The 23,941-nt window shown below is 45.0% G+C and overlaps 4 protein-coding genes across 8 annotated transcripts in view; 1 reads left to right on the top strand and 3 right to left on the bottom strand.

The window, feature by feature from the left end:
• Positions 1–4,400, top strand: part of doc2g (double C2-like domains, gamma) — a 37,312-nt gene extending 32,912 nt beyond the window's left edge. For 2 of the 3 annotated variants that reach the window (XM_027025893.3, XM_027025892.3), the window contains one exon: positions 1,467–4,400. In XM_027025893.3, the coding sequence (XP_026881694.1) occupies positions 1,467–1,722 (256 nt within the window). In that variant the 3' untranslated portion in view covers positions 1,723–4,400. The remainder of the gene's footprint in view (positions 1–1,466) is intronic. The other variant, XM_081707602.1, reaches the window with a different exon arrangement.
• On the bottom strand, positions 4,248–13,110 carry serping1 (serpin peptidase inhibitor, clade G (C1 inhibitor), member 1). 2 transcript variants are annotated; one of them, XM_027025878.3, is made up of 10 exons: positions 13,003–13,110; positions 12,346–12,397; positions 9,058–9,352; positions 8,352–8,702; positions 7,748–7,954; positions 7,182–7,325; positions 6,369–6,572; positions 6,150–6,289; positions 5,033–5,255; positions 4,248–4,815 (listed from the first exon to the last, which is right to left on the bottom strand). In XM_027025878.3, the coding sequence occupies exons 2-10, from the start codon at positions 12,379–12,381 to the stop codon at positions 4,553–4,555; spliced, it is 1,863 nt and encodes a 620-aa protein (XP_026881679.2). In that variant the 5' UTR covers positions 12,382–12,397; positions 13,003–13,110; the 3' UTR covers positions 4,248–4,552. The 2 variants fall into 2 exon arrangements, with proteins under 2 accessions (XP_026881679.2, XP_026881680.2); XM_027025879.3 differs by having other exon boundaries at positions 12,346–12,433; positions 13,003–13,108.
• A 3,795-nt stretch (positions 13,111–16,905) lies between these two features.
• On the bottom strand, positions 16,906–20,267 carry igf3 (insulin-like growth factor 3). Its single transcript, XM_035522214.2, has 4 exons — positions 19,171–20,267; positions 18,229–18,376; positions 17,390–17,541; positions 16,906–17,085 (listed from the first exon to the last, which is right to left on the bottom strand). The coding sequence occupies exons 1-4, from the start codon at positions 19,324–19,326 to the stop codon at positions 16,915–16,917; spliced, it is 627 nt and encodes a 208-aa protein (XP_035378107.1). The 5' UTR covers positions 19,327–20,267; the 3' UTR covers positions 16,906–16,914.
• A 144-nt stretch (positions 20,268–20,411) lies between these two features.
• Positions 20,412–23,464, bottom strand: si:dkeyp-110g5.4 (uncharacterized). Of its 2 annotated transcripts, none has more exons than XM_035522075.2 (3): positions 23,305–23,464; positions 22,080–22,533; positions 20,412–21,608 (listed from the first exon to the last, which is right to left on the bottom strand). In XM_035522075.2, the coding sequence occupies exons 2-3, from the start codon at positions 22,530–22,532 to the stop codon at positions 20,904–20,906; spliced, it is 1,158 nt and encodes a 385-aa protein (XP_035377968.1). In that variant the 5' UTR covers position 22,533; positions 23,305–23,464; the 3' UTR covers positions 20,412–20,903. The 2 variants fall into 2 exon arrangements, with proteins under 2 accessions (XP_035377968.1, XP_035377967.1); XM_035522074.2 differs by lacking the exon at positions 23,305–23,464 and adding an exon at positions 22,999–23,269.
• Positions 23,465–23,941: the final 477 nt, after the last annotated feature.

Below are 23,941 nucleotides of genomic sequence, written 5' to 3'. Positions count from 1 at the left end.
TACTTGCTGTAAACGTAATTTAACATTTCTGTCTTGCTGGGATTATTATGAGTGTGTGTTAGGCAGCCTTCCATGATGAGACGTCAGACAGGCATATGGAGATCCAAGTCCATATTAGTATCTGAGGGTGTGAAAATAAAAATGAGTTCAGTGTCATCAGCATAACAGTGAAATACAATATAATGTCAGAGAGCCTCTCCTAGAAAGTGAGTATAGAAAGAAGAGATCTAAGCATTGATCCCTGAGGGACGCATGTGGAGAATACTCACACCACTGTGGCTAGGATGCAAACCGCTGCCATGCAGAGCCAGTGATGCCAAGACTAGAGTGGGTGGATAAAAACACGGTGGTAACTGTGTCAGAGGCAGAAGAAAGGCCTACGTGGATGAGGACTGAGGAGAGGGGGGCTGATCTGGCTGCATGATGCCTCTCAGTAACTGCAATAAGGGCAGTCTTTGTAGAGTGTGCAGGGATTGCAGTCTGTGTAGAGTGTGCAGGGTTGGGCAGTCTGTGTGGAGATAATCCACACAGTCTGTTTTGGGGGATAATCTGGAGTGGTTGAGAGGACAGAAGGTGGGGTTACTTCCCCACTGAATGAGAACTGGATGACCCACATTAGCACCAACGCTGTGGCAGCGTTGGTGTGTGACGAACATGTGCACGGTGATAGGAGCGAGGACAATGCAGAGAGGACTAATTTAAGGACAGGGTTGGACAGCGGGGGCAGAGAGATGTGGTGGAGTGATGGACAGAAAATGAAAGATGGTGAAAGATGGCCTGTCCTTCTCTCTGTCTTTTTCTTTCTCATCTCTCTGTGTGTGTGTCTCCCTCTCATCCTGTCTGTGTCATTAGAGTTTCTCATCTATCATGACTGCACTATCGATCTTAGGTGTGTGTGTGTGTGTTTGTGTGTGTGTGGGAGATAGAGACTGGGGAAATTTGGTATGAAAATCCATTCCACACCACACACAACACGTCAACTATGTCTCTCTCACTCTTTCTCTCTCTCTCTCTCTCTCTCTCTTGCTCACACACACACACACACACACACATACACACACACACACACACACACACACAGACATACACTCCCCATCTCTATCTCTTTTCTTCTTTTTCTTCTCTCTCTCTCACTCTCTCACACACGTCATCACTCTCTTTTCCTCTCGCTCTCTCTCTTACACACACACACACACAATCATCTCTCATTTCCTCTCTCTCTCTCTCGCTCTCTCTCTTACACACACACACACACATACACTCCCCATCTCTATCTCTTTTCTTCTTTCTCCTCTCTCTCTCGCTCTCTCTCTTACACACACACACACACACACACACACACACACACACACACATCATCTCTCATTTCCTCTCTCTCTCTCTCTCTCTCTCTCTCTCTCACACACACACACACACACATTATTGACTAATAACATTTTGGTAAATTCTCTCTCTCTCTGTCTCAGGTGGAGTAGAGTTGGGCATCAATGCAAAAGGAGAACGACTGAAGCACTGGTTCGAGTGTCTGAAATACAAAGGAAAGAAAGTGGAATACTGGCACACACTGACACAGCAGGGGGCGCCAAACAGCGACTGACCTGCACCAGCATGCGCGCGGACACACACACTTACACACACACACACACACACGTACACACACACCCACACACATGCACGCACACACACGTACACACAGAGAAATTTGCCAGAACTAAAAAGTAATAATGAGAAGATGCAATAAACACAATATTCTGTTGAAGATGATGAAGTGTGAGGATGATGACATAATGCTTGCTACATCTTTAAACATTTTTAAACATTATTTTACAAAATCTCAACCTGTAGTGATGTGATATTGAACACACACAGACTGGGTGATCAGAGAAATATCAGGCTGCTGTCACACACACATTTCTGATCTCCCTCTATGAGACTGTTGTGTTGTGATCAGGGTATCAGTTCTAGATGGTTATGACATCTTTGTTCACATCTAATAAGCATTCATAAACCAGACTGCTGGCGTCCAGTAGTTGTTTCAGTTGTCAGGTTTGGAAGAAATATTTGCACGCTGTCAGTCAAAGCACAAAACACTGGACTGACTGGAAAAATCTGTGTGTGTGTGTGTGTGTGTGTGTGTGTGTGTGTGTGTGTGTGTGTGTGTGTGTGTGTGTGTGTGTGTGCGCGTGCATAAGTGTGTCTGTTTTGAGGAGTGTTTTCCCCACATGATTACATCTTTCAGCAGGTCAGGTAAAGAGAGATGCCACACACACACACACACACACACACACATACAAACATTGACACATGTAAATGTGTGTTTGTCTATGCTTGTGTTTGAGTGTGTCTGAAAGAGTGTGTTTGCATGCACATGTGAATGATCTTATTCTGTAATAAGTGTGTGTGACTGTGTGTCTAGTCTCTGTGTCATTGGAGTCTCCTCCCTCCTCAGTAGTAAAGCACACTGATGAAGGCTTACTGCTGCCTTCTACTGGTGTAGTGCTCCATTTGCTTCACATGTTGGGAATGCCTGTCTTGGTGCCAAGACTCCAACGGTAAACGCAACGTCTGAAGAGCCCAACCACCAATCAGAGAGACTTGGAAAAGTTGAAAACTCCAGTCAGAGAACCTCTAAAAATGCAACCACCAATCAGAGACAGACGGTGAAGAGCTCAGATCACCCACCACCTTCCTCTGAAAGTTATGTAATCAAACATCTCTTTGGATCACATGACTGACTCTTTGTAACTCTGGATTACAGAATTATTTTGGGGAATTGTGTGTTACTGACTCATGCATCCTTCTGCTCTCCGATGAGCACATGGACATTGTGCTTCCTGGGTGACTCATTTGAGGCTGTCAGAATGAGTCTCTGGACAGTAACCATGTAAAGGGTTGGGCAGACCACTCAGCCCAGACCCTTCCCACAGAGGGCTTTTCCTGGGCACTGGAATGCCTTTATTCACATTTACATAGTGGAGTAAGCATCATTTGACTGTAATGTGCAAAGACTGCATTCGGTTTCCCCTGTGATAGAACAGCATTTGATCTCAATGTGAGCTCAGTGTGATGTCAGTGTGGGCACAGTGTCATGTAACAGATCAAAGAAGCTATGTGTGAAGTGGACTACATCTAGAGTCTGGTTGTGCTGGACCTTTATGACAAGAAGAAGTTGAAACCTGCATCACTCGGTCATCTTCTTTTTCTTTTTTCTTTTTTTAAACAAATCTCTACTCTAGGGTTTCCTGGTCTATGTCTCTGAGTTCCTATGCATGCACATTTTTACCTCAAAGCATGTGTGTTGAGATGAGGCAGGTGAGCTGAGCTGAGCTGAGGCAGGTATGTTAAGATGAGGCAGGTGTGTTGAGCTGAGGCAAGTGCATTAAGATGAGGCAGGTGTGCTGAGAATAAAATGCCATGCATGGCTGCTCCAGGGCATGGACAGGAAAAGGCCATTAGCATACTGATGCCATTCTAATGTGTTCCCTGTCAGACCTGTGTGTGTGTGTGTGTGTGTGTGTGTGCGCGCGCGCGCGCGCGCATTTATGAGTTTGCCTGTGTGTGAGTGTTTGTGTATGTGTACGTGTGTCTGGTCGTGTATGAGTCTGTGAGTGTTTATGTCTGTGATTGTTTGTGTATGTGCATTCTCATGTGTTCCCTGTCAGAGCTGGCTGATTGCATTGACTCTGGTATTATTCTCAGATTAGCACTGCAGTAAGTAAAGGTCCCACACAATGGCTTACATGATCAGAACAACCTATAATGCCAGAACTAATTTCTGTACTGGTGTTACTGAATGTGCAGTCCTTATTCACAAGGAAAGCTTTGGGTTGGTGTCTCAACCTTGTGTCTCCGTCTGGCAATGGCCCAGATCAGTGATTAATCATTTGTCATCTTAAAAGATCACAACTACTGCCTGATTTTAAACTGTCATGCCTGCCATTTACAGTGTGCTGTTCTCTCACTGTTATGATTATTACTGTCATTGACTCAGCTGCATCAGGCCTGCTTTTGCACAGAGATGATTCAGGGTGAGCGGTGGGGCTCCAGAGAATGTCCATTGTGAAGGATTACCCCAGTCTCTCTTATGTGTCTCCACTGACTGTCTATGTGGAATATGTACCGTGACTGCCATCGTGTGGTCGGTCTTTGTAACTGCGTCTCAAAATAAATCTAATGTTGAACAAATGGCATTTGGAGATTAATATGGAAATATGAGAGGCATTTGCATCTGCAAGACAAACTCCTAGTACTTTGACAATTCGTTTATTGCACTGCTGTAGGTTATGATTTAGGTTATGTAGTGACAGTTTATTTTATTAATAACTTGTTTCTCCCTAAGTACTGATTACTACACATAATCTACATTTTTCTTTCTTTTTTTTTTATGTAAATGTGATTTTCAGCACTTAACCCTTCCATTTTCCCATTCTCTCTCTCTCGCTCTCTCTCTCTCTCTCCCCCTCTCTCTCTGTTTTTTTCTCCTCCCTCTTCTGCTTCTCTCTCTCTCTCTCTCTCTCTCTCTTTCCCTCCTCACTCTGTATCTCTCTCTCTCTCACTTTTCCTGCTTGGGGTTGAGGACTCTGCCCATGAACAGAGGGCACTTGCTGTGCTCACTCCACACTATGAAGACGAAGGGCTTCATGGCGGAGAAGGTGCTGAAGGAGCGGGAGAAGGACATGCTGGTCACAGCAGCCGCCTCCACGCCTTTCTCCGTCAGGGACAGGAAGGCGCGGTGACGCGCGTCCATCAGGAGTGTGGTCTCCTGATCCGGAAACATCCCACACAGGTTAGGGTCATCAAACAAGCCAAACAAACCTGGGACGGACACGTGGAGTTGGGCAGATGGAGAAAGAATGCGAGGGGAGTGTTAGTTAGAGAGGGGTTCATTCAAGGACCGAAAGCAAAAGGCATCTAGACACTTAAATAGGAAGTGTGACAGAAGCAGGAACAAAAAAGCACATCACTAGAGACAACGAAACAAAGACTTCAGTGACCTCAGGGGTGAGGAGGCATGGAGCGATGATGAACTCACCCATACTCTTCAGGAGACTGATCAAGTCTGTGTTCAGCGTGAGTTTAATTTTGGGCAGGGTCACCTCAGAAGCCACCGGTGGCACTGCCTCCATCTCCATCACCATGGCTTTGATGTTCTTCTCATTCATGTTATCCTCCAACCGATAAAAGGCTTCCTCTGACACTAAGGTTGGAACCAGTATATATAGACTGCTTTTGTCTGCAAGATGGAATCTCGCTACCTGGGGAAGGATAAGTGATTAACTGAGTGTGTGTGTGTGTGTTTTTTTTGTAAGGAGTGGTTTTGAAACTCTGGTCCTAGACTCACCAGTTATGGGACTTTTAAGTAATTTGTTTAGGGTGGAGAGGTAATATGCATGAGAATACACTGTAATAGTGAGTATTTGTCGGGTTACATGAGGGTTTAGTGTGTGTGTGTGTGTGTGTGTGTGTGTGGGTTACATGAGGGTTTAGTGTGTGTGTGTGAGGGGGTTACATGAGGGTTTAGTTTGTGTGTGGGGGGGGTTACATGAGGATTTAGTGTGTGTGTGTGTGTGTGTGTGTGTGTGTATGGGTTACATGAGGGTTTAGTTTGTGTGTGGGGGTTGGGTTACATGAGGGTTTAGTTTGTGTGTTTGTTGGGCCATTTTAGTGTATTTAGGGGGTTGTGTATAGGTGTTTATGTACTTGTCATATTGGGATTTGTTTGTGTATGTGTGATTTGGGGGGTTAGTATGCACATTTGAAAGGGGTGGTGTGTTAGTGTAGATGGGGGTTACTGTGTATGTGTGTGGGGGAGTTAGTGTGTTAATGGTTGTTACTGTGTTGATGTGTATGTGTTTGTGGGGGTTAATTTATTAATATGTTAGTGTTTGTGGTGGTTAGTGTGCTCATGTTTATATGTAATATAATGTAATATGTTAGTGTGTATGTGTTTGTGGGGGTTAGTGTGTTTATCACAGTGGTTAAGGTATTCCACTAGAAATCAGAAGGTTGCCAGTTCAAGTCCCACCACTGTCATGTTGCCACTGTTGGGCCCCTGAGCAAGACCCTTTATTACTCAAAGTTGTGTTCAGTCAGAATTGTAAGTCACTTTGGATAAAATTGTCAGGTAAATGTGTGGGATGGTTGCTCACCTGAGCCTTCAATGAGGGCATGTAGCTGATGGCCAATTCAAAATTTGTGCTGTAGAGAATTGGTACAGATACCCTTTCCCCCGACAGAGTGGTGAAATCGCCATGTTTATGTTTTAAATCAAATGAGCTTTTCCATTTACCTGTAAAACACACTCACATTAAATGGCTGATTAACAGGAGCCTTCAGCTCTGGCTGTGTGTGTGTGTGAGGAGACTGACCTATGAAGTAGACAGTGTTGAGTATGATGAGCTGCGTGTCTGGCTCCACCGACTCCATCAGCATGGTTATTTTATTCTGCGTCTTACTCGCCACCCAATCGTTAACCATCTTCACATTCCTCTCACTGCTGTTGGTCAACTTTTCAGGCACTGTGTCGTAGAACTCCACTGATTGGTTGACGAAAGATTCTCTGAGCTCCTGCTCTGAGGAGGGAAGGCGTTTCGTTAACTCAGATTTACCAGCAGTTTCTTCCCATAGTGTAGTTCTGCTGTAGCACATTCCCTTATCCAGCACACACCTCAGTCAATCAGCTAATTAACGAATATTTCCTGATTATGGATAATCACCCCTGACCCAAGCAAGCTTTGACTGGTACAAGTGTGCAGTGCTATACCTCATATCAGTTAAAGTGTAGTAAACATGAGTGCAGTGCTACACCACAGATCAGCTAAACGACCTGACACTTAACTTTAATCAGGTGTTTAAAGCATTGAAATAACTAAACTGTTACTGAAGTATGGGGCATTATTCCTGCAGGATGGGGCAGTATTCCTGCAAGGTGGAGTCTCATTCCTGCAGGGTGGGGCAGTATTCATGCAGGGTGGGATGTTATTCCTTCAGGGTGGGGTGTTATTCCTGCAGGGTGGGCCATTCTTCCTGCAGGGTTGGGCATTATACCTGCAGGGTGGGGCAGTATTCCTGCAGGATGGGGCAGTATTCCTGCAGGGTGGGGTCTCGTTCCTGCAGGTTGGGGCGTTATTCTACCATTTCTGATCTTCTTCTAGAAGTGTTTATAAGATAATGCTCCATACTGGGGTTGTAGAACATCTGATAGGCCATGAGCATCGAGCCCCTCGTCTCATCTTTCATCTTCTTCATCATTAAGTGAATGCAGGAGAATTCAGAGGGGAGGGAGAGGGCAGATTCCAGTTCTGTCCTGGTCTGCCCTCGAGCACCTGAGTGAGAGAGGGAGAGAGGGGAAGAGAAAAGGAATGAGGGAGAGAGAGTGAGAAAGAGAAAGAGAGATTGAGAGAGCGAGATAGCAATAATTTTGCTGAGTGCTCTGGTTGTTTATTTTTGTTTTATGGACTTGTACTGCTGAGGAACCTGGGAGTAATTACCTGTGTGTGATTTGGTGTGTGTTATAATGTGAGCTGGTGTGTGTTATAAGCTGTGTATAATTTGGTGTATGTTATAATGTGTGCAGGTGTGCTCTGTTATAACGTCTGCAGGTGTGGTGTGTGTTATAATGTGTACAGGTGTGTGTTATTACATTTGCGCAGGTGTGCTCTTTTATAACATCTGCAGGTGTGGTGAGTGTTATAACGTGTGCAGGTGTGTGTTATTCCCCGTGTGCAGGTGTGCTGTGTGTTCTTACCCAGCAGCAGGTAGGAGAGTGCCCCCCCAATACTGGCCGGGGAAAAGAGCAGGTTGCTAGTGGCGTGTGTCCTCTTCAGCTTGGCATAGATATTCACAGAGAAAGCAATCAGAGCCTCGCTGACTGTGGCCTTCCAGGACCTGTTGTCTGGCTCAGGACACGCCTCCCAAGGTTGTGAGTGGTTTAAACAGAGAGGGGGCGGGAGAGCTGTATGGCATAGATGGGGGAGGGGTCAGTGAAATAGCAAGACATTTTTGTAGTGATATGCAGTGTTAGTGTTAGCCCAGCAGGGACGTTACAAAAGAGAGTCGTCTTGCCAAACAAATAGTTCTAGAGTGAGATGATAAACGGCCACTCTAACAGGCCCACGGCCTTAAGAAGCCCAACACCTAGTCATTAGCAGTGACAATTATTTAGGCTCTAACACTTTTAAAGCTTATTCTCATTTAGACAATAGTTCTGTAGATTCTGTGATATAACTATGTGTGGATGAAGACAAAGTTTGAAAGATGTAGGTGTTTTTGGGCAGGGTATGTATGTTTGTAATTTGTGAAGTTATTAAAAAGGTGTTTTTGGCACACAAACACAGAGGATGTTGACTCACGGTTCACAATTAGTTGTAGTGTCATGGTTTTCTTTTCTGAGTCCATGTAAACCTCGCAGGCATACAGACCAGCATCGTCCAGTTCGACTTTATCAATGTTGATGGACCAATCCTGTTTTCTAGGATCCGAGGCCCAGTAGATCCGATTTGTTGCTATGTCCTGTTTGTTGCTGGAGCTCTGACTTTTAAAAACAGGGTGGAGCTCTTGGTGGTCAGAGCCTTCTGTCATTCTGTACCAGCTGAAACTGGCAGAACTGACGTTCCCAGATGTCAGGACAGGATGGCAAGGGAGAATTATTGAATCTCCCTCCGTTCCCATGACATGCAGCTTCTTCATCAAGAGTGGAATCTCTGGGCATGGAGAAGGGAGGGGGTGTGGTGGAGAACAGGATTAACAGGTATATTATACATACAGTAACCTATTAAATCGACAACACAACAGTTTAAGGTGAATAACTTTAGGTGCACATGGCTCTGTGAAGACAGGCAGATAGGAAACAGCAATCTCTCTGTAGTGTATTGAAATGTAAACAACCTAGCCTTTTTCCTTGTGAAAATATTCAAAGGGATATTCATAACTCAGAACTGTATTTTCTTAATCAGCACTAAACAGTATAATTGGGATCCTTTATAGTCACTGGTGTGGAAGGAGGAGAGGAGTAAAACATGACCCCTGACCCCCAAAACCTCTCCCTCCTTCCCTCACCTTGGATGTGCAGGATAAAACTCCTCTTCATCTTCACCAGCCCCTCTCCAGACTGGGCCTCCATCACACACATGTACTCTCCCGCATGCTGCTGCCCCACCACATGAAGCGTAAGCTCCGCGTCAGGGACATCCCACCAGGGATCATGTGTCAGGGCACGCCCGACTCTTTCCTGCTCAGGTGTGAAGGTCCAGGTGTACTTGGGGAATAACAGGTCACTGGGCAAGTCCGATAGGCAGGGCAGGGTGAGCGAGGAGCCCGCCGGGATGGTTATGTCTGAGAGAGACCATGAGAACTAGGAGAGAAGGGCCCAGTTTTCATCAACCACATGTTTACTGTACCAAAGATCATCTTACTCTCTAACGCTTTCATACATACATTCATATTAAGTACTGTTAGCATATGCACAGAACCACACACACGTCTGTGAAGAGGAGCTAAGGAGGTTAAGGCTTCAGTACACCTGCTTCATAGTTTGTTTAATTTTTATAAAGTAGATATACATTTATAAAATACATGTTTTATCTGATTTGGGCATCAGACTGAAATCCCCATGTTTTCTAATGATTACTTGCATATATAAACACACATATATTGGAATAATAAGTAATTATAGACAAATCCATGCTCTATAAAACATGGGTAATCATAAACAAACCTTTAGGTATGCACTCAGGGTGTTCCAGTGATTTAAAACCTTTTTATGAACTATTGTGGTTTCATACTTTCTTTTATAAAATCACATCTAAATAATTACATTTTAATTCTGAATTCTGAAACCTAAGATTTGGTTTTAATTAAGGGGCCCCAGTCATAGGTTTTTTTGTTGTTGTTTTTAGGTAAGAATATTCTACTTATCCAAGAATATTAAATAGAAATTACTCATAAAAAGAGAGAGATAACATATGTGCTCATGAAGTGTCACGGTTAGCCCCTTCTTGGCATCTTGGTCTCCTAGCAACCTGTGCTTCTGTTTTGTGTTACATCCTGGTACTTCCCATCCTCTATTGAGCTTGTATTCAGATCTTGTTCCTGTGCTGTCATGATTTGCGCCTCTGTGCTCTTTCTGTCCAGCCTTTTCCAGACATTGGTAGGATTTCTCCATATCAGCCACTTCCACTATCTGCCGGTGGTACATACTGTGCAGGGGTTTTTCCTCCCATGATGGTCCCTGTTCCTCTGTTGGGCCCCTGAGCAAGGCCCTTAACCCTCAATTGCTCAAGTTGTATTCAGTCATAATAGTAAGTTGCTTTGGATAAAAGTGTCAGCTAAATGCAATAAATGTAAATGTACTGAGCCATAAGCCTACTCATCTTAGCCACAGTGATTCCTGAAAGGATCTTCCATGTTGTATGGTGGCAGAATATCAGCCAGAAGTTGGAAGGAACTGCCCTTTTCTGGGGTCCTTCAGGATTAGGACTGTCTGGTCTTCAGGGTGGTTCCATCCATAACAGCTGGTTGATTTGTGCTGCCAGACACTCATGGAGAGCAGTTACCTTCTTCAGCCAGTAGGTGTGGACCATGTCAGGCCTGGAGCTGTTCAGCTCCTCATACCTGAGACCCGTTCATGGACATCTGTTAGTGTGATGGTTACTGGGTCCTGTTCAGGGAGGTTGTGTGGTCTGCTCTCAGGTTCTCTATCCACTGGGCGTTGTTGTTGTGTGATGCCTCCTTCTCCCATATGCTTTTCCAGTATTGTTCAGTCTCCAGCTTTGGTGCATCTGTTCTCAAGTTGTTATCCTGTCACTGAGAGAACACTTTGGATGGCTCATGGGAGAACATCCCGTTTATTCTCCTGGCTTCTACGTCTCATGTGTATCTCTACATGTGGGCAGCCAGAACTTTTAATCTTTGCTTGGCCTTCTCCAAGGCCTCAGGTATGGACAGCTTGTTGTACTCAGGTACCTTTGTAACCCACCTACAAAGTGGCTTTATTTGTTTTTTTATTTATACAAAATGTATTTTCAGACACATTGCCCAGACAAATAGTCTGTTCCCTTATAGTGGGTAGGTGTGAGAACTGTACTGCACTGCCCCCTCTAGGTCACGTGTGTACAGTCAGGCGGCAGTTCAAAAGAATTCATTTCCAGAGTGGAAACTACATTCATTATATTTACTTAATAAAGACCTGAAAATTGTGTCAGAATATATTATTTCTTCATATTAGTCTGTATTGGACTAGCGAATGAGAAAGAGGCACCGAGGGAGGGTGTGTGTGGAAAGCCATCAATAAGTGTGTGTGTGTGTGTGTGTGTGTGTGTGTGTGTAGTGGAGTGTTGACTAGAAGTATTTTTAAGAAGTACTTAAAAATATTTTTGAGTCAGATCCCAGGACATTCCTAGGTAATGGGTCGTGATCCTAGATTCTGCAGATTAATATTCCAGCAGCGCTACTACATTTCACCATTGGGTTATACCTTCGCCACACCTTTCTGTAGTTATGATAGATGGCTCACATCTCTCCATGTTGCCCTTATCTTGGCCTCCTGCCTCCTTCTCCATGGATATGCAAATGTGCAATAGCCGATATGAATAAGTTCATCTTGTAGCCAAGCATCTCCAGTATCACTGTTGTTGTGGTGTATATCAGTTGGTTGGTGTCAGTGATGATCACAGTAGAGATCGTCTGCAGCTCTGCATTCCATGTCTTCCAGCAGTTTTTCTTCACTTGGTCTTTGTAGTCTCTCCATCTTAGACATGACCTTCAGTCTCAGGTCAGCAGCTCTGATGTTGAACTTGGTGCATGGACTCATTGGGTCTTGGTTCCCAAATTCAGGGTGTGATGATGATGACGATGATGATGATATCTCCCCTCTGACCTGTCCTCCTTGCTCCTCCTTGCCATAGTATTTGTGTTGTACCTCATCGAACTTGAATTGCAGTTTCAATATGTTGGAACACTGAGCTACTAGTTGTTTCAGTGTTGGTCTAGATGTTGGGTTTGAAATCATCCATAGTTCCCACATCCTCTGCATATATCCTCCCACACTGGGGTTGTTTGAGTAGTAGCATTCCAAAAATAAAACACCTATTATTACTGTTTATTGTGTATTGCCAAAGGGGTACTGTTTATTCCCAAAGGGGGCACCTAGGCAGGTACACAGCAGTGAGTCCCTGCGGTTATACTAATGAACAGTTTGGATTAGTTCCACTCTCAGATATGCAAATGTGCAATAGCTGATATGACTAGGTTTATATTTTTAATTTGACTTTGTTTATGAAATATGTTTATAGGATGTTTTCAGTCCACTTTTGTGGGTGTGGTAATGTTTCAGACATGTTTACTTACCCCTAAAAGCAGAAGGAGAATGGCACCACACAGCATGATGTTGCAACTTGCACTTCAATTCCAACAAAAAGAGAAATAAATCAATAGGCTACACACACACACCCACACACACACACACACACAGAGAGAGAGAGAGAGACTCACACACTCACAGACAATACACAAACAGTGCACACATTCTTTATTTATTTATATAACTGAAATGTGGTGTAACTTGTATAAAGAATGTACAAAGAGCAACAGTAGCAACCAAATTCTGTTTTTGTTAGATTTATTTGTGGTTCTAGCCAATACCAAACAGCAGAATGCGGCTGATTCACATAAAAACTCGTTTCCAGCACTAATTATGTAAATAAGGCTAAAACAAATCAGCACCATCACCCACTGGAACAGAGCGACTCCACCACAACTCAAACCATCACCATCACCCACTGGAAACAGAGCTACTCCACCACAACTCAAACCAGCACCATCACCCACTGGAAACACAGCTTCTCCATCACAGCTCAAACTATTGCCTTATTGCTTCATGTATGGGCAAAGGGGTTGGTGTGAAAAGTCTCACACTCTCCTGGCAAATGGCCACGTCTGGGATTTTAAAAAGAACCATGTAGATAAAAGAAAATTCCAAACAAACCAATAAGAATGTAAACTTACCTACAACCGGATGCAGTAACCACTGTATACTCACAAACATGTAAGATCTGTGTGCATGTGTGTGTAGCAGTAGGGTAGTTAGATCTGTCTGACTAGATTAGTTGTCCTTTACTGATTGGTGAGTTATTACTCAAATGTTTGTTGGTTTGAAGATTTTTCTATTTGCTCAGTTCAGTTGGACTGAAACACACTCATTTACTGAAAGTCACATGACCAGCCTGGCAGTCGGCCCCTTTCTCTCTCCCAGCACTGTGAGCTATTGTATTTTGTTATGAGCTGTAGTAGTTTGTTAGAATTTGTTGTGAGCTGGAATAGTACTGCTAGAGTGTGTTATGAGCTGTTATGTTACATGATGGCAGAGGGCTGCTAGAGGCACATGCAAATCTTCCCCAGCAGATGACTTTGTTTGTCTCCCCCTGAGGCATGGACATCTCTGAGGGGTGAGGGGTGGTCAATATCGGAGGGGTGAGGGGTGGTCATCTCAAAGGGGTGAGGGGTGGTCATCTCTGAGTGTTGAGGAGTGGTAGTCTCTGAGGGGTGAGGGGTGGTCGTCTCTGAGGAGTGAGGGGTGGTCATCTCAAAGGGGTGAGGGGTGGTAGTCTCTGAGGGGTGAGGGGTGGTTGTCTCTGAGGGATGGTCGTGTCTGAGGGGTGGATGTCTCTGAGGGGTGGTCGTCTCTGAGGGATGGTCGTGTCTGAGGGGTGGACGTCTCTGAGGGGTGGTTGTCTCTGAGGGATGGTCGTGTCTGAGGGGTGGACGTCTCTGAGGGGTGGTCGTTTTCTCGTCGGGTTTGGTTAGACACATGAGGATAATGTGATGACTCATCTTTCTCTTCACGATCATATCATGCATCCAACTATGTAAATTCTGTAAGTTCTCTAACCCAAAGTTTCACTGAACAATTTCAAAGCAGACAAAAAATTCTGCTTTGTATTATACCCAAATACAAATTAGACTTTGCTTTGCTCTTCATAAATATAACCATCATGTAGAGTGGAGATTTGCAAAAGAAAGCACACAATGTAGCACCTTGCTGGTCTGCAGAGGTTCTGAAAGGGCATGTTTGTCCTGGCTGGTCCAGCTGTCTGCACTGGGCTAGCCTGGGCGTGGGGGTTATCAGTCTCTGACGCACGACGAACCCACATCCACACAGGAGACTGAAGATACTGCTTATCACACCACGTTAATGATGCTACATTGTTTCCATAAGAAAAACCACTGCCTTCTCTTTCTCCCTCCCTCTCCCTCTCTCTTTCCCTCTCTCTCTCTTTCTCTCTCCCTCTCTCCTTGGATATCGTCTCCTCTCTTAGAGAAAGGAAATGCCAGGGTGAGTATTTCTGACCGTATCAAGACACAGATGTCTGTGTGCAGTGGTATAATGTGAATTTGAACTATCTCTCCCCAAAGTGAATGCTAACACTGTAGGACTATGAGGAGTTGAGCCTGGTGTTGAACATACAGTTTGGATAGTCGAGTATGGAGAGGTCAGTGTGGATGGTCAATCTGCATAGGTCAGTGTAGATAGTCCAGTGTGCATAGGTCAGTGTAGATAGTCCAGTTTGGACAGAACAATGTGCATAGGTCAGTGTAGATAGTCCAGTGTGGACAGGTCAATGTGCATAGGTCAGTGTAGATAGTCTAGTGTGGAGAGGTCAGTGTACTACAAGTCTGAGCAGAACTTCCCAACCCAGACAGGACCCGGCTTCACTTGGTTCCAATTCCACATGCTTGCTGAGAGTGGAACAGAGAAAATAACTGCTTTTTGCTGGCATGTAGAAATAGTTTAGATATCTCCATGCCAAAAAACATTGTACTCACAGTACTGCCGAGCCTGACTGCCATGCAAAAGAAGATTTAAAAAGCTTTCAGTGCACAATGTTTCTGCTAATGAAACCAAAGGCATAGCCCTGAAGTTCTTCTCATAGCTCTGCTTCATAAGCAGAGCGTGAGGCAATGTTTCATTTATGATAAAACTGCAAGGTTATTGTAATATTTATTTACTATAAACAAGCAGACACACTTCTCAGCAAGGCCATGACCTTACAGCCTCACAACAGCAGGAGGTCAGGGAGAGCGACTCAGCATCTCAAACCCCCACGTCCATCACACAGGGCCACATCCATCATACGTCCATCTTGCAGGGCCGCGTCCATCGCACAGGGCCACGTCCATCATATGTCCATCACACAGGGCCGCGTCCATCACACGTCCATCATACAGGGCCGCGTCCAACACACAGTCCATCATAGTCCATCACACAGGGCCACGTACATCACACAGGGGCATGTCCATCACACGGCCACATCCATCATCCCTCTGCACTGCATAGTGGTTCCCTGCACTTTAGTATAGCTCATTCAAGTGTGTGTTTGGAACTGCAGTGGATGTTCAGCAAACCACACATTAAATACATTTCTCATTGTGACACTTAAAATATAATTTTTATAATAATGTACAAAATACTTGGTACAAAGCCAATGTCTAATGATTGTACTGTTGGACAAATTAATTTCCCATTGTGTGCAAACATCTGAAATACATTTCACTTACAGATTATAAATATAGAAACAAACTCTAAATGTACATTCAGCAAACTTCATTTGTCCCTAAACAAAAACACACATCACAATAAAACCCTGGAACATAAGAGCAATAGTTCTTTCACTGTTGCTGTGTCTTAAGACTACTGAAGGTCTGCATGTGCACTGCACATGGTTGGGGTCTAAAGCAAGACAACATAGGACTAAGTATTACAGTGGGGAGGATCTTTGCATTTACATTTGTGACCCCACACAGGCTGAGAGATTCAGTTTCTTCATATCTGTGTGTCCACAAAATAAAAGGGTACCCGTGCTACAGTCCTGTGTGTGTGCATGTGTGTATGCATGTGTGTTCTGCCATCTACTGTGTAAACATGTAAGCATGTAAGTTTTTGTGTGTGTGTGAACATACTTGGCCAATAAAGCCTGATTTTAAATCTGATTCTGAATCAGTATTAAACTATCTGTATCCTGTGTTTGCTGGGAGATCATTGTACAGTGCTGCTGTTCTGCTGCCCTGGCCTCGTGAACACACGAAGAGCAGGAGCCTTTCAACACTCCTGAGCAGGTAGAGCAAAGCAACACCACGGTCAGGGGCTTGATTCCCCAGGAGCACATATACTGTTAGAATGACAAATAGGTAAGTCGTTGTGAAGATGCTAGACATTTAAACTCAATAATTATTAAAGATGACTGAATAATAAGTAAGCATCTGTTGTTAAAGCACCTGCTGTTAAAATTATAAACAGAAGAAAAGTTTTTTTGTACCTACTGATCCCATTCACACCTTCATCATTTATATAAACGCCATGTGATGTTTTTGGTGAAGTCTTTGGGGTGGAAGTTTATGAATGGTGAGCCTGAGTTGTGAGGGCTTGTAGAGGTGATGTAGAGGTGGCATAGGGCTGTGAGAGCTCATAGAGGTGATGTAAAACTGAGATGGCTCGTAGACGTGATATAAAGGTGTGAGGGCTCTTAGAGGTGACGTAGAGCTGTGAGGGCTCGTAGAGGTGACGCAGGGCTGTGAGGGCTCGTAGAGGTGACGTAGAGCTGTGAGGGCTCGTAGAGGTGACGTAGGGCTGTGAGGGCTCGTAGAGGTGACGTAGGGCTGTGAGGGCTCGTAGAGGTGACGTAGGGCTGTGAGGGCTCGTAGAGGTGACGTAGGGCTGTGAGGGCTCGTAGAGGTGACGTAGGGCTGTGAGGGCTCGTAGAGGTGACGTAGGGCTGTGAGGGCTCGTAGAGGTGACGTAGGGCTGTGAGGGCTCGTAGAGGTGACGTAGGGCTGTGAGGGCTCGTAGAGGTGACGTAGGGCTGTGAGGGCTCGTAGAGGTGATGTAGGCCTGTGAGAGCTCGTAGAGGTGACATTTTCCCTTCATAAGCATACAGGCGGATTGGATATCTTCTCGTTAGAATTAAGTAACGTTGGGTTTCTGAGTGTCTCTAGGTAGAGTGATTGCTCCTGCATTCTCTGGGCCAGTTTTTCTGGGTTGAGCTCAAGAAACCTCTGGTACTGTTTCAAAAACAGCATCTGGAACTGGGCCTCCTGCAGAGAAAAACCAGGCCATACTGGGTTAGGAGGATCAGTAGTGTGAAACAGATCTCACACTGATGATTCACAATGTTCTCTTCCTTCTGCCTCCTTCTACTTTTTATTGTTGATTTAAGATAAAAGTCTCAAATCGTTATAAGTTTTAAAAGAGAGTTACTAGTATAATGACTTTTTGAATGTATTCAACTGAATAGCAGATATAGATTTGTTCAAGTAAAAGTGCTGATGGAGTCTTCACAACTGAGGCTGTGGAACTGAGGTTAATTTAATGGATGTTAGTGTAGTGTAATGGACTTACTCTGGTTGGCAGTGGGAATGCGGGTGCTTGTCGGCGCCCTCTACTGGGCTTGGCACAGTACTGCTCTAAATGCTGCAGGTCACATCCTTTTATGCAGCACTGTTCCACGATGCCATTACCCCGGGAGCGAGAGCCCCCATTACGTGCTCGACCTGTACAAACACACCCATGACAGGCCACTGTCATTTCATCAGAATTGGGCTTTAAGTGTACAGTATGGGGTGTGTGTGTGTGTGTGTGTGTGTGTGTGTGTTGTGTCTGATTTTTGCTGTAAGAGCATATGAGTTAGGATTTAACTGAAAATGATTTAAGAAAAGAGCAGAGGACACTTGAACAGAGAGGAGGGGAGAGAGGAGCTGAAGATTGGTGGGGGGTAGAGTGGCCTTGGCTTTGGAACAGGGTGAGATGGCTCTGGAAGTGAAAATGCTGACGTCAACAAATTTGAATCCTAAAGGAAGAGCGCATGAGGGAAGGCTTATTTAGTTGTTTATTATGTAAACATAAATTATTTGTAATATTCACTGGTCAAAGGGCTGTTCTGTGACTCAGCTATCAGATGAAACCTCATGTCTTTGACTGATGCCATTGCATGTTGTCGTGGAAAAAAATGCAAAGTGATAACAGTATCTTAGCACAGTAAGGTCAGTTTTCATGAACTGATATAAACCATTGTGATTGTGCTCTAATGCTGAAAACAGTTATGCAGTTAACATTCATGTAGTGTACTGATAACTGCATTAACCTGACCATTACTGAACCGTCAGCAGTTTTACAGTCTCTCTGTGTTAAAGTGTGCACTACAGGATCTGGATACAGACGCGGTGTGTGGATCGCCCTACCTCTGTAAAACCCTCGGTCGCCACACACAAACTCCAGATCAGCGATGAGCTCCACTCCACAGCGCGGACGAGCCACAAGGCCAAGCTCAGGCAGGAGCAAAACCAACAGCAGTGTGTAGGACACACACACACCTCGCAAGCAGAACACCTGTTTGGGGAGAACCAAACACTCAGACACCTGGACCTTATCACAGTGCTGACAACACTCCCGCACTGCACATAACACACACACACACACACACACACTCAGGCATGCACACACAGCAGTAGCAGTAAACACCCCTGACGTGCCGCAGTAGACCAAGCCACAGTCTCTCCTGAAACCTTTAGAATGGCCCTCTAGCATGCCAGTCGTAATTGGCTCTGAGGGTAGTAATTAGTATAATCACAGAAGACACAGAGAGAGTGGCACTATTCATAGGAATACAGAGACTAAAATAAAGGAATGGAGTTGCTGTGTGGCTGGCAGACTGTGTCAGCACCCCACACAGTGACCTCTCTCACCAGAGCAGGCACTCACACACACACACCACACGGACTGCGTTATATGTACAGGAGTTACTTTTACTCAGGTTTCAAATACTTTTCCTCACTTAGTAATTCCTCTTATTCTTCTTTATGTATCATTGTGTACTGTAGGTGACAGGAAGTCAGTCATACCTCACTTTATCAATGTTAGATCACAATAATAACACAAAGAGAAAAATAGATTGAAAATCTATATACTCTACAGGTACTCTAGGTAACTACATATTGCCTTATAGGTGCTCTATAACCAACTCTACATGTCCTTACTTAATTGAGGTACCAGTCGTTCTAGTACTGATAATGTCAGGCTCCTCTACCCCTGTCAATGCTGCCGTGTGTGTCTGCTTGTGAGAACCTGTCCTGAACCTGTCCTGAACCTGTCCCGAACCTGTCCTGAGCTGCTGCACAGCTTACCTGCAGCATGGGTCCTTCAGGCTGACAGCGAGACATCTTGGCAAGTGTCTGTACCCCGCCTGGGAGCTTCGTCTCCGTGACAACTCCCACTCCTGCTGTCTTATAGGAGGAGGGGCGTGGCCAGGCATTCAACCACACCCACACCTCGATTCTCATGCCTCTACATAGAACACACTACTAAATACACTTTGCTTCAGTTAAACACACTACTAAGGATCCTATAAAACACACGCAGGATCCTGTTGGCTCATAAAATAAGACCGTGTAATAGAAAAAATAGCACCTTTAATCAACTCTGAAAACCTTGGTACTGAGGAGTAACTCAGGAGTGAGTGGGTGAGACATGACACTGTCACAAACTCTTCTAAACATCTACACTTGGGCCTTCATCTCTGCACTGCTGATCGTGTGTATCAGGTCTGCCTGGGAAGAGTCTGTCAGGACTGTGGAGAGGTAGTGCGAGCTGGGTAGTGCAGCCTGTCAGGACTGCTGAATTAAAACTGCACCGTGTGAAGCTGCTAGTGGCTTGATTTGGCCATGTAGCAGATTATCACACTCAGCCTTGAATTGCTGCAGCTGGGGGGCTTTCAGTAAAGCAGTTCGTTTTAATACACTCAGACCATTGGCCTATCACCTATAAACTTCTCACTAGTTAAACTGAGCAGCATTTATAAAGCCAGGCAATGGCAGTGTGAAACGAGGTAGGCACCTGCTGTAATCGGCCCCGTTACCATAGCACGTATCAGCTAGGGAGCAGTATCTGACGTATGTGGTGCAGAAGGTACAGAGATAAACCTCTGTGAGAAAGTAGAGGAGAAACTCCAGATACTTTCACACACACACACACACACACACACACACACACACACACACACACACACACACACACACACACACACACACACACACACACAATGCATCAGTGTGTTAACTACTGGAGAGCTGATCAGTACGAACAACGTGCAAACAGATACAAAGACAAAACATGACGCAGACATGGAGGATGCGAAGTGTGTATGGGAAAGGCAGAGGCCCAAAACCCGGCTTACTGCATCCCTGCATCCACAAGAGGCTACAGCACAGTTAGCGTTTCAGCCGATGAGCCCCTGCAAGGAAAAACATACATCAGTTCAACTTTTACATTAAAAATGTAGTAAAATGTTAAGTATACTTTATGTCGACTTATCTTACGTCATTCATGTGTACATTTTAAAATAATAATAATCACATTGGAATAATACTTTATATTATTACCTTTATTTTTGTAGAATGCAGAAAAACAATAAATCTTTCATTGCGAGGGCTCATAATAATTTAAGAACAAATTTCTACAGCAATGTGTACTGTAAAAAAATGTAAAAATTAAAAATCTTTTTTTTAGACATTAAACAAAACAAGGCTTCGAAAATGCATGTATGGCATTTTGACCTTAATGACCTCTGTAATGTGCACAAATACACAGTTGATTCTGCTGTTCTAGAAGAAAATGCCCTATATAAGACATGCTTTATGACTTTAGTTTATGCTTTATGCATTTAATTTTACATTTTTCAAGTTTTCAGACAACATAAAATAGCGCCAGTTACATAAATTATATACAATCTCCCTAATTCCAATCTACACAGGACAACAAACCAACCACAAACAAAATGGACAGGTTGCCTTTTGAATACAGACTGAGGTGTGGCATACAGAGGTGACTGTAGCTGATTACAAAAGTCATTACTGTTTCCTCACTTAAGGGTTTTGACTTTATTAAGCTCCGCTTCCTTTACCCTCAGCGAAGCTCTGAGGTGGGAGATCCGCTCCATCTTCTCTAGCTCATCAAAAACAGAACTGTCACTCACATCTGCAGTCGGAGTCAGAGTGAGGCAGGTCAGATAGGGCTTCTCTCTGTGGTCGTGTCCAGCTCCGCCCACCCCTCCATGCTCCTGCCACCCAGGGACTGGAGGAGGAGCTCTGGCCTGAGGGGCAGACCCCGCGGTGTCTCTGCGGTGGAGTTCACGTAAAGGTCTGTCCCCTGAGCTCGGTCCACAACTGTCCCAATGCACGTCTGTGCCCCCAACCTCCCCAACATGGACAGCCTGACAGCTCTCTGCATCATCCCTGGGGACTTCAGCAGGCAACATCTGAACCCTGCCCTCAGCGTCTACGGCACAACTACGTTCGGCACCTCCCATAACGTCTGCCTCCAATCCACTGAGGCTCCGCCTACTGTCTCCAACCAGACGCTCCGTGACGGCTGCATCATTTGAATAAACACTCCCACTGGGAAGACCGTCCTGCTGGACGCCGTTGTCCGTCTCCTCCATGTGGTGCTCGTTCTGGACACTCTCCAAACCTGGGATCTGGCAGGCTGGTTCCTGTTTAGACCATCCATCATTCTGGGGTCTACCAGCTCCTGCATTGTGCGGTATGGTGTGACGGGTCCCTCTTCCCTGCCACACACAGTAGAATCACTCCGCATGCTACAATAACAGCATTCTTTTCATGTCATTTTTATCTTTCAAATACTTTCAAAATATTGTTTTTTTTAATTTTCTATACAAATGTTTATCTCTATAGAGTTACATTTAGTTCTCTGCATTGAATGTAACAATTAGATTTGTAGTTGCAGCATAAATCTCAAACCTTTTCTGTACTGATACAGTGCCATAGCACAGCTAAATAATTCAGGGGTACATGAGATGAGGACAACATGAAGTATCTGAGATACGATGTAGAACAGCAACACTCCCACCTGCTGGCTTCTGCATGACACAGTCAGTTGCACCCGGGAGCTCTAGAACTACCTGAGTACTACCAAATCAAAACCTCAGACTCTAATGAAACTAGATGAATAAAGACAAAAATTAAACCGAATCAAATGTGACATTGGTCAAATGGCACAGGTTCCTATTCCAACACACCTGGTTCTTGGTCTTCCTCACCGAGAGGAAGATCTGGCCATCATACAAGATCATGGCATTCCTCCTGCCAGCAGACACTCTACTGCAGGACACCGGCGCAGCTCCGCCGTCCGGCCCAGCGGAACTGTGAGAGCGATTTCCATAAGGCAGAGCCTCCTGAAGGAGTCTGTGGGCTAACAGACTGGCGCTCACTACCGGCAGGCAGACCTGCCCCTCGAGCGGGACGAGTGTCCTGCCCGCTGCAGGTCTTTCCCCTGCTCCCGGCCGCAGCTCCACCGGACAGATCCACGTGGCCGTCGGAGACGAGCGTCGGCATGCTTGCCTTTCATGCTCGCTTGCTCGAAGACAGTTGCCAATTTTCCTGCTGATGGACAAGGGCAGATCCTGCAGACGGATAGTTCTGACACAGGCGTCCCGGGGAATGTAGACCTCTGCACTCTCCAACGAAGCCATACTGCAAACAACAACAGACACATGTTAAACAGAGTACAATATCACAGAACACATGGCCATGGATACTGTAAGTGATTTTAGCTTATTTTGACAGCAGATTAAAGCTGGGAACCCATCAGATCATCTAGCTCTCGCGTGACAACACCAAACTGCTCCGCAGTGAGTTCCTACGAGGAGGTCAGTAATCACCCATCCAAATACTGCACATTCAGGGTTGTTTGTATGGTGCTGTTTTCTTTTAACAATATCCATCATGACAGCTGCTTTACAGAAACATGAGACACCATCAACAAGTGGCGTAAGATTGAAGGAAAGAACAGATCAGGAATAAGAGACACGGCAGCGCAGAAACACCGTAGTTTGCGCAGTAGTTTTATCGTTTATATCAATGACCGCAAAGGGAGTTAATCGTTAGCTAGTTATCTCACGTTACTACAAAACATCTTTGTGCCCAGTTCAGGCTCACCTCAGAAGCTGCCTGTCCGCTTTTTGCTCTCTCTCTCTCTCTACTCCTTTCGTTTCTGACATCTTGATTTTGGTTTCATTTTAGCTAACAGGGTCTGAACTGATATCTGCTGTCTGTCCAGCAGTAGTTTGAGGATGATCAAACCACTTCTGCGTTTAAGGCGGGGGATGGGGAAGAACAGTAAGGAGACGACACACATATCTCATCGTGCGAGACGCAGACTGGTAAACGTAGCTCTATTATAACGAGGTATAAAACAGTCTGGTTTACGTATATAACACAGGGTATAAAACAGTCCGCCCTTACCCGCCGCTCGCTGTCCTCTGGGTGAACCCGACGAAACTGCGCAGTAATCCGTGTTTCAGCTAGTTTATAGGAAACTGGAGACATAGGTCTCTGCAGGTCAGTGTAACGTGCTAATCGTGTCGACAGACTGTGTATTTGTGTGTGTCACAGACAGGGTGGGCGTGTTGGCAGCGGGGGGGGGGGGGGGGGGGTGGCGTGCACACTTCCTTTGTGATTTCCGGAGGCGTCCCCGTATGACGTCATCCTTACAGGTACCATCGAGGATCCAGTCCTCACCTGATGAGCATCTTAGCCAAACCCAGTTCTCACAAGGGCATATTTAACGCTCCATGTCCCCACTTGGCTTTTTCCGTCAGCCAGTCCATCTGATCCCCCTTTGCCTGCATTAGCTCGTATGTTCGCATCGCGCACAGTTGGATGCTGCAGCATATTTGCATCTTTTACTGACCTACTTTGTTTCAGAACGGAGTGAGACCAATACAATACATAAAATGATAACTGCCTTGAAATGTATGAAGTTATGTTCCACATGTTAGTTAATGTTAAGGTAATAAAGACGTGTCCTGGGGAGCTATCGTACTAAAAGTGAATGTATGGTTTTGCAGTGGAGCAGGAATTCGGCACAATACTGGCAACC

This window comes from Electrophorus electricus, chromosome 25, assembly GCF_041902795.1.
Source record: "Electrophorus electricus isolate QZ-2024a chromosome 25, ASM4190279v1, whole genome shotgun sequence".
In the NCBI taxonomy this organism is placed as follows: Eukaryota; Metazoa; Chordata; class Actinopteri; order Gymnotiformes; family Gymnotidae; genus Electrophorus; species Electrophorus electricus.
The sequence above is the reverse complement of the archived record's forward strand: the minus strand, read 5'-3'. Positions and strand labels throughout refer to the sequence as shown.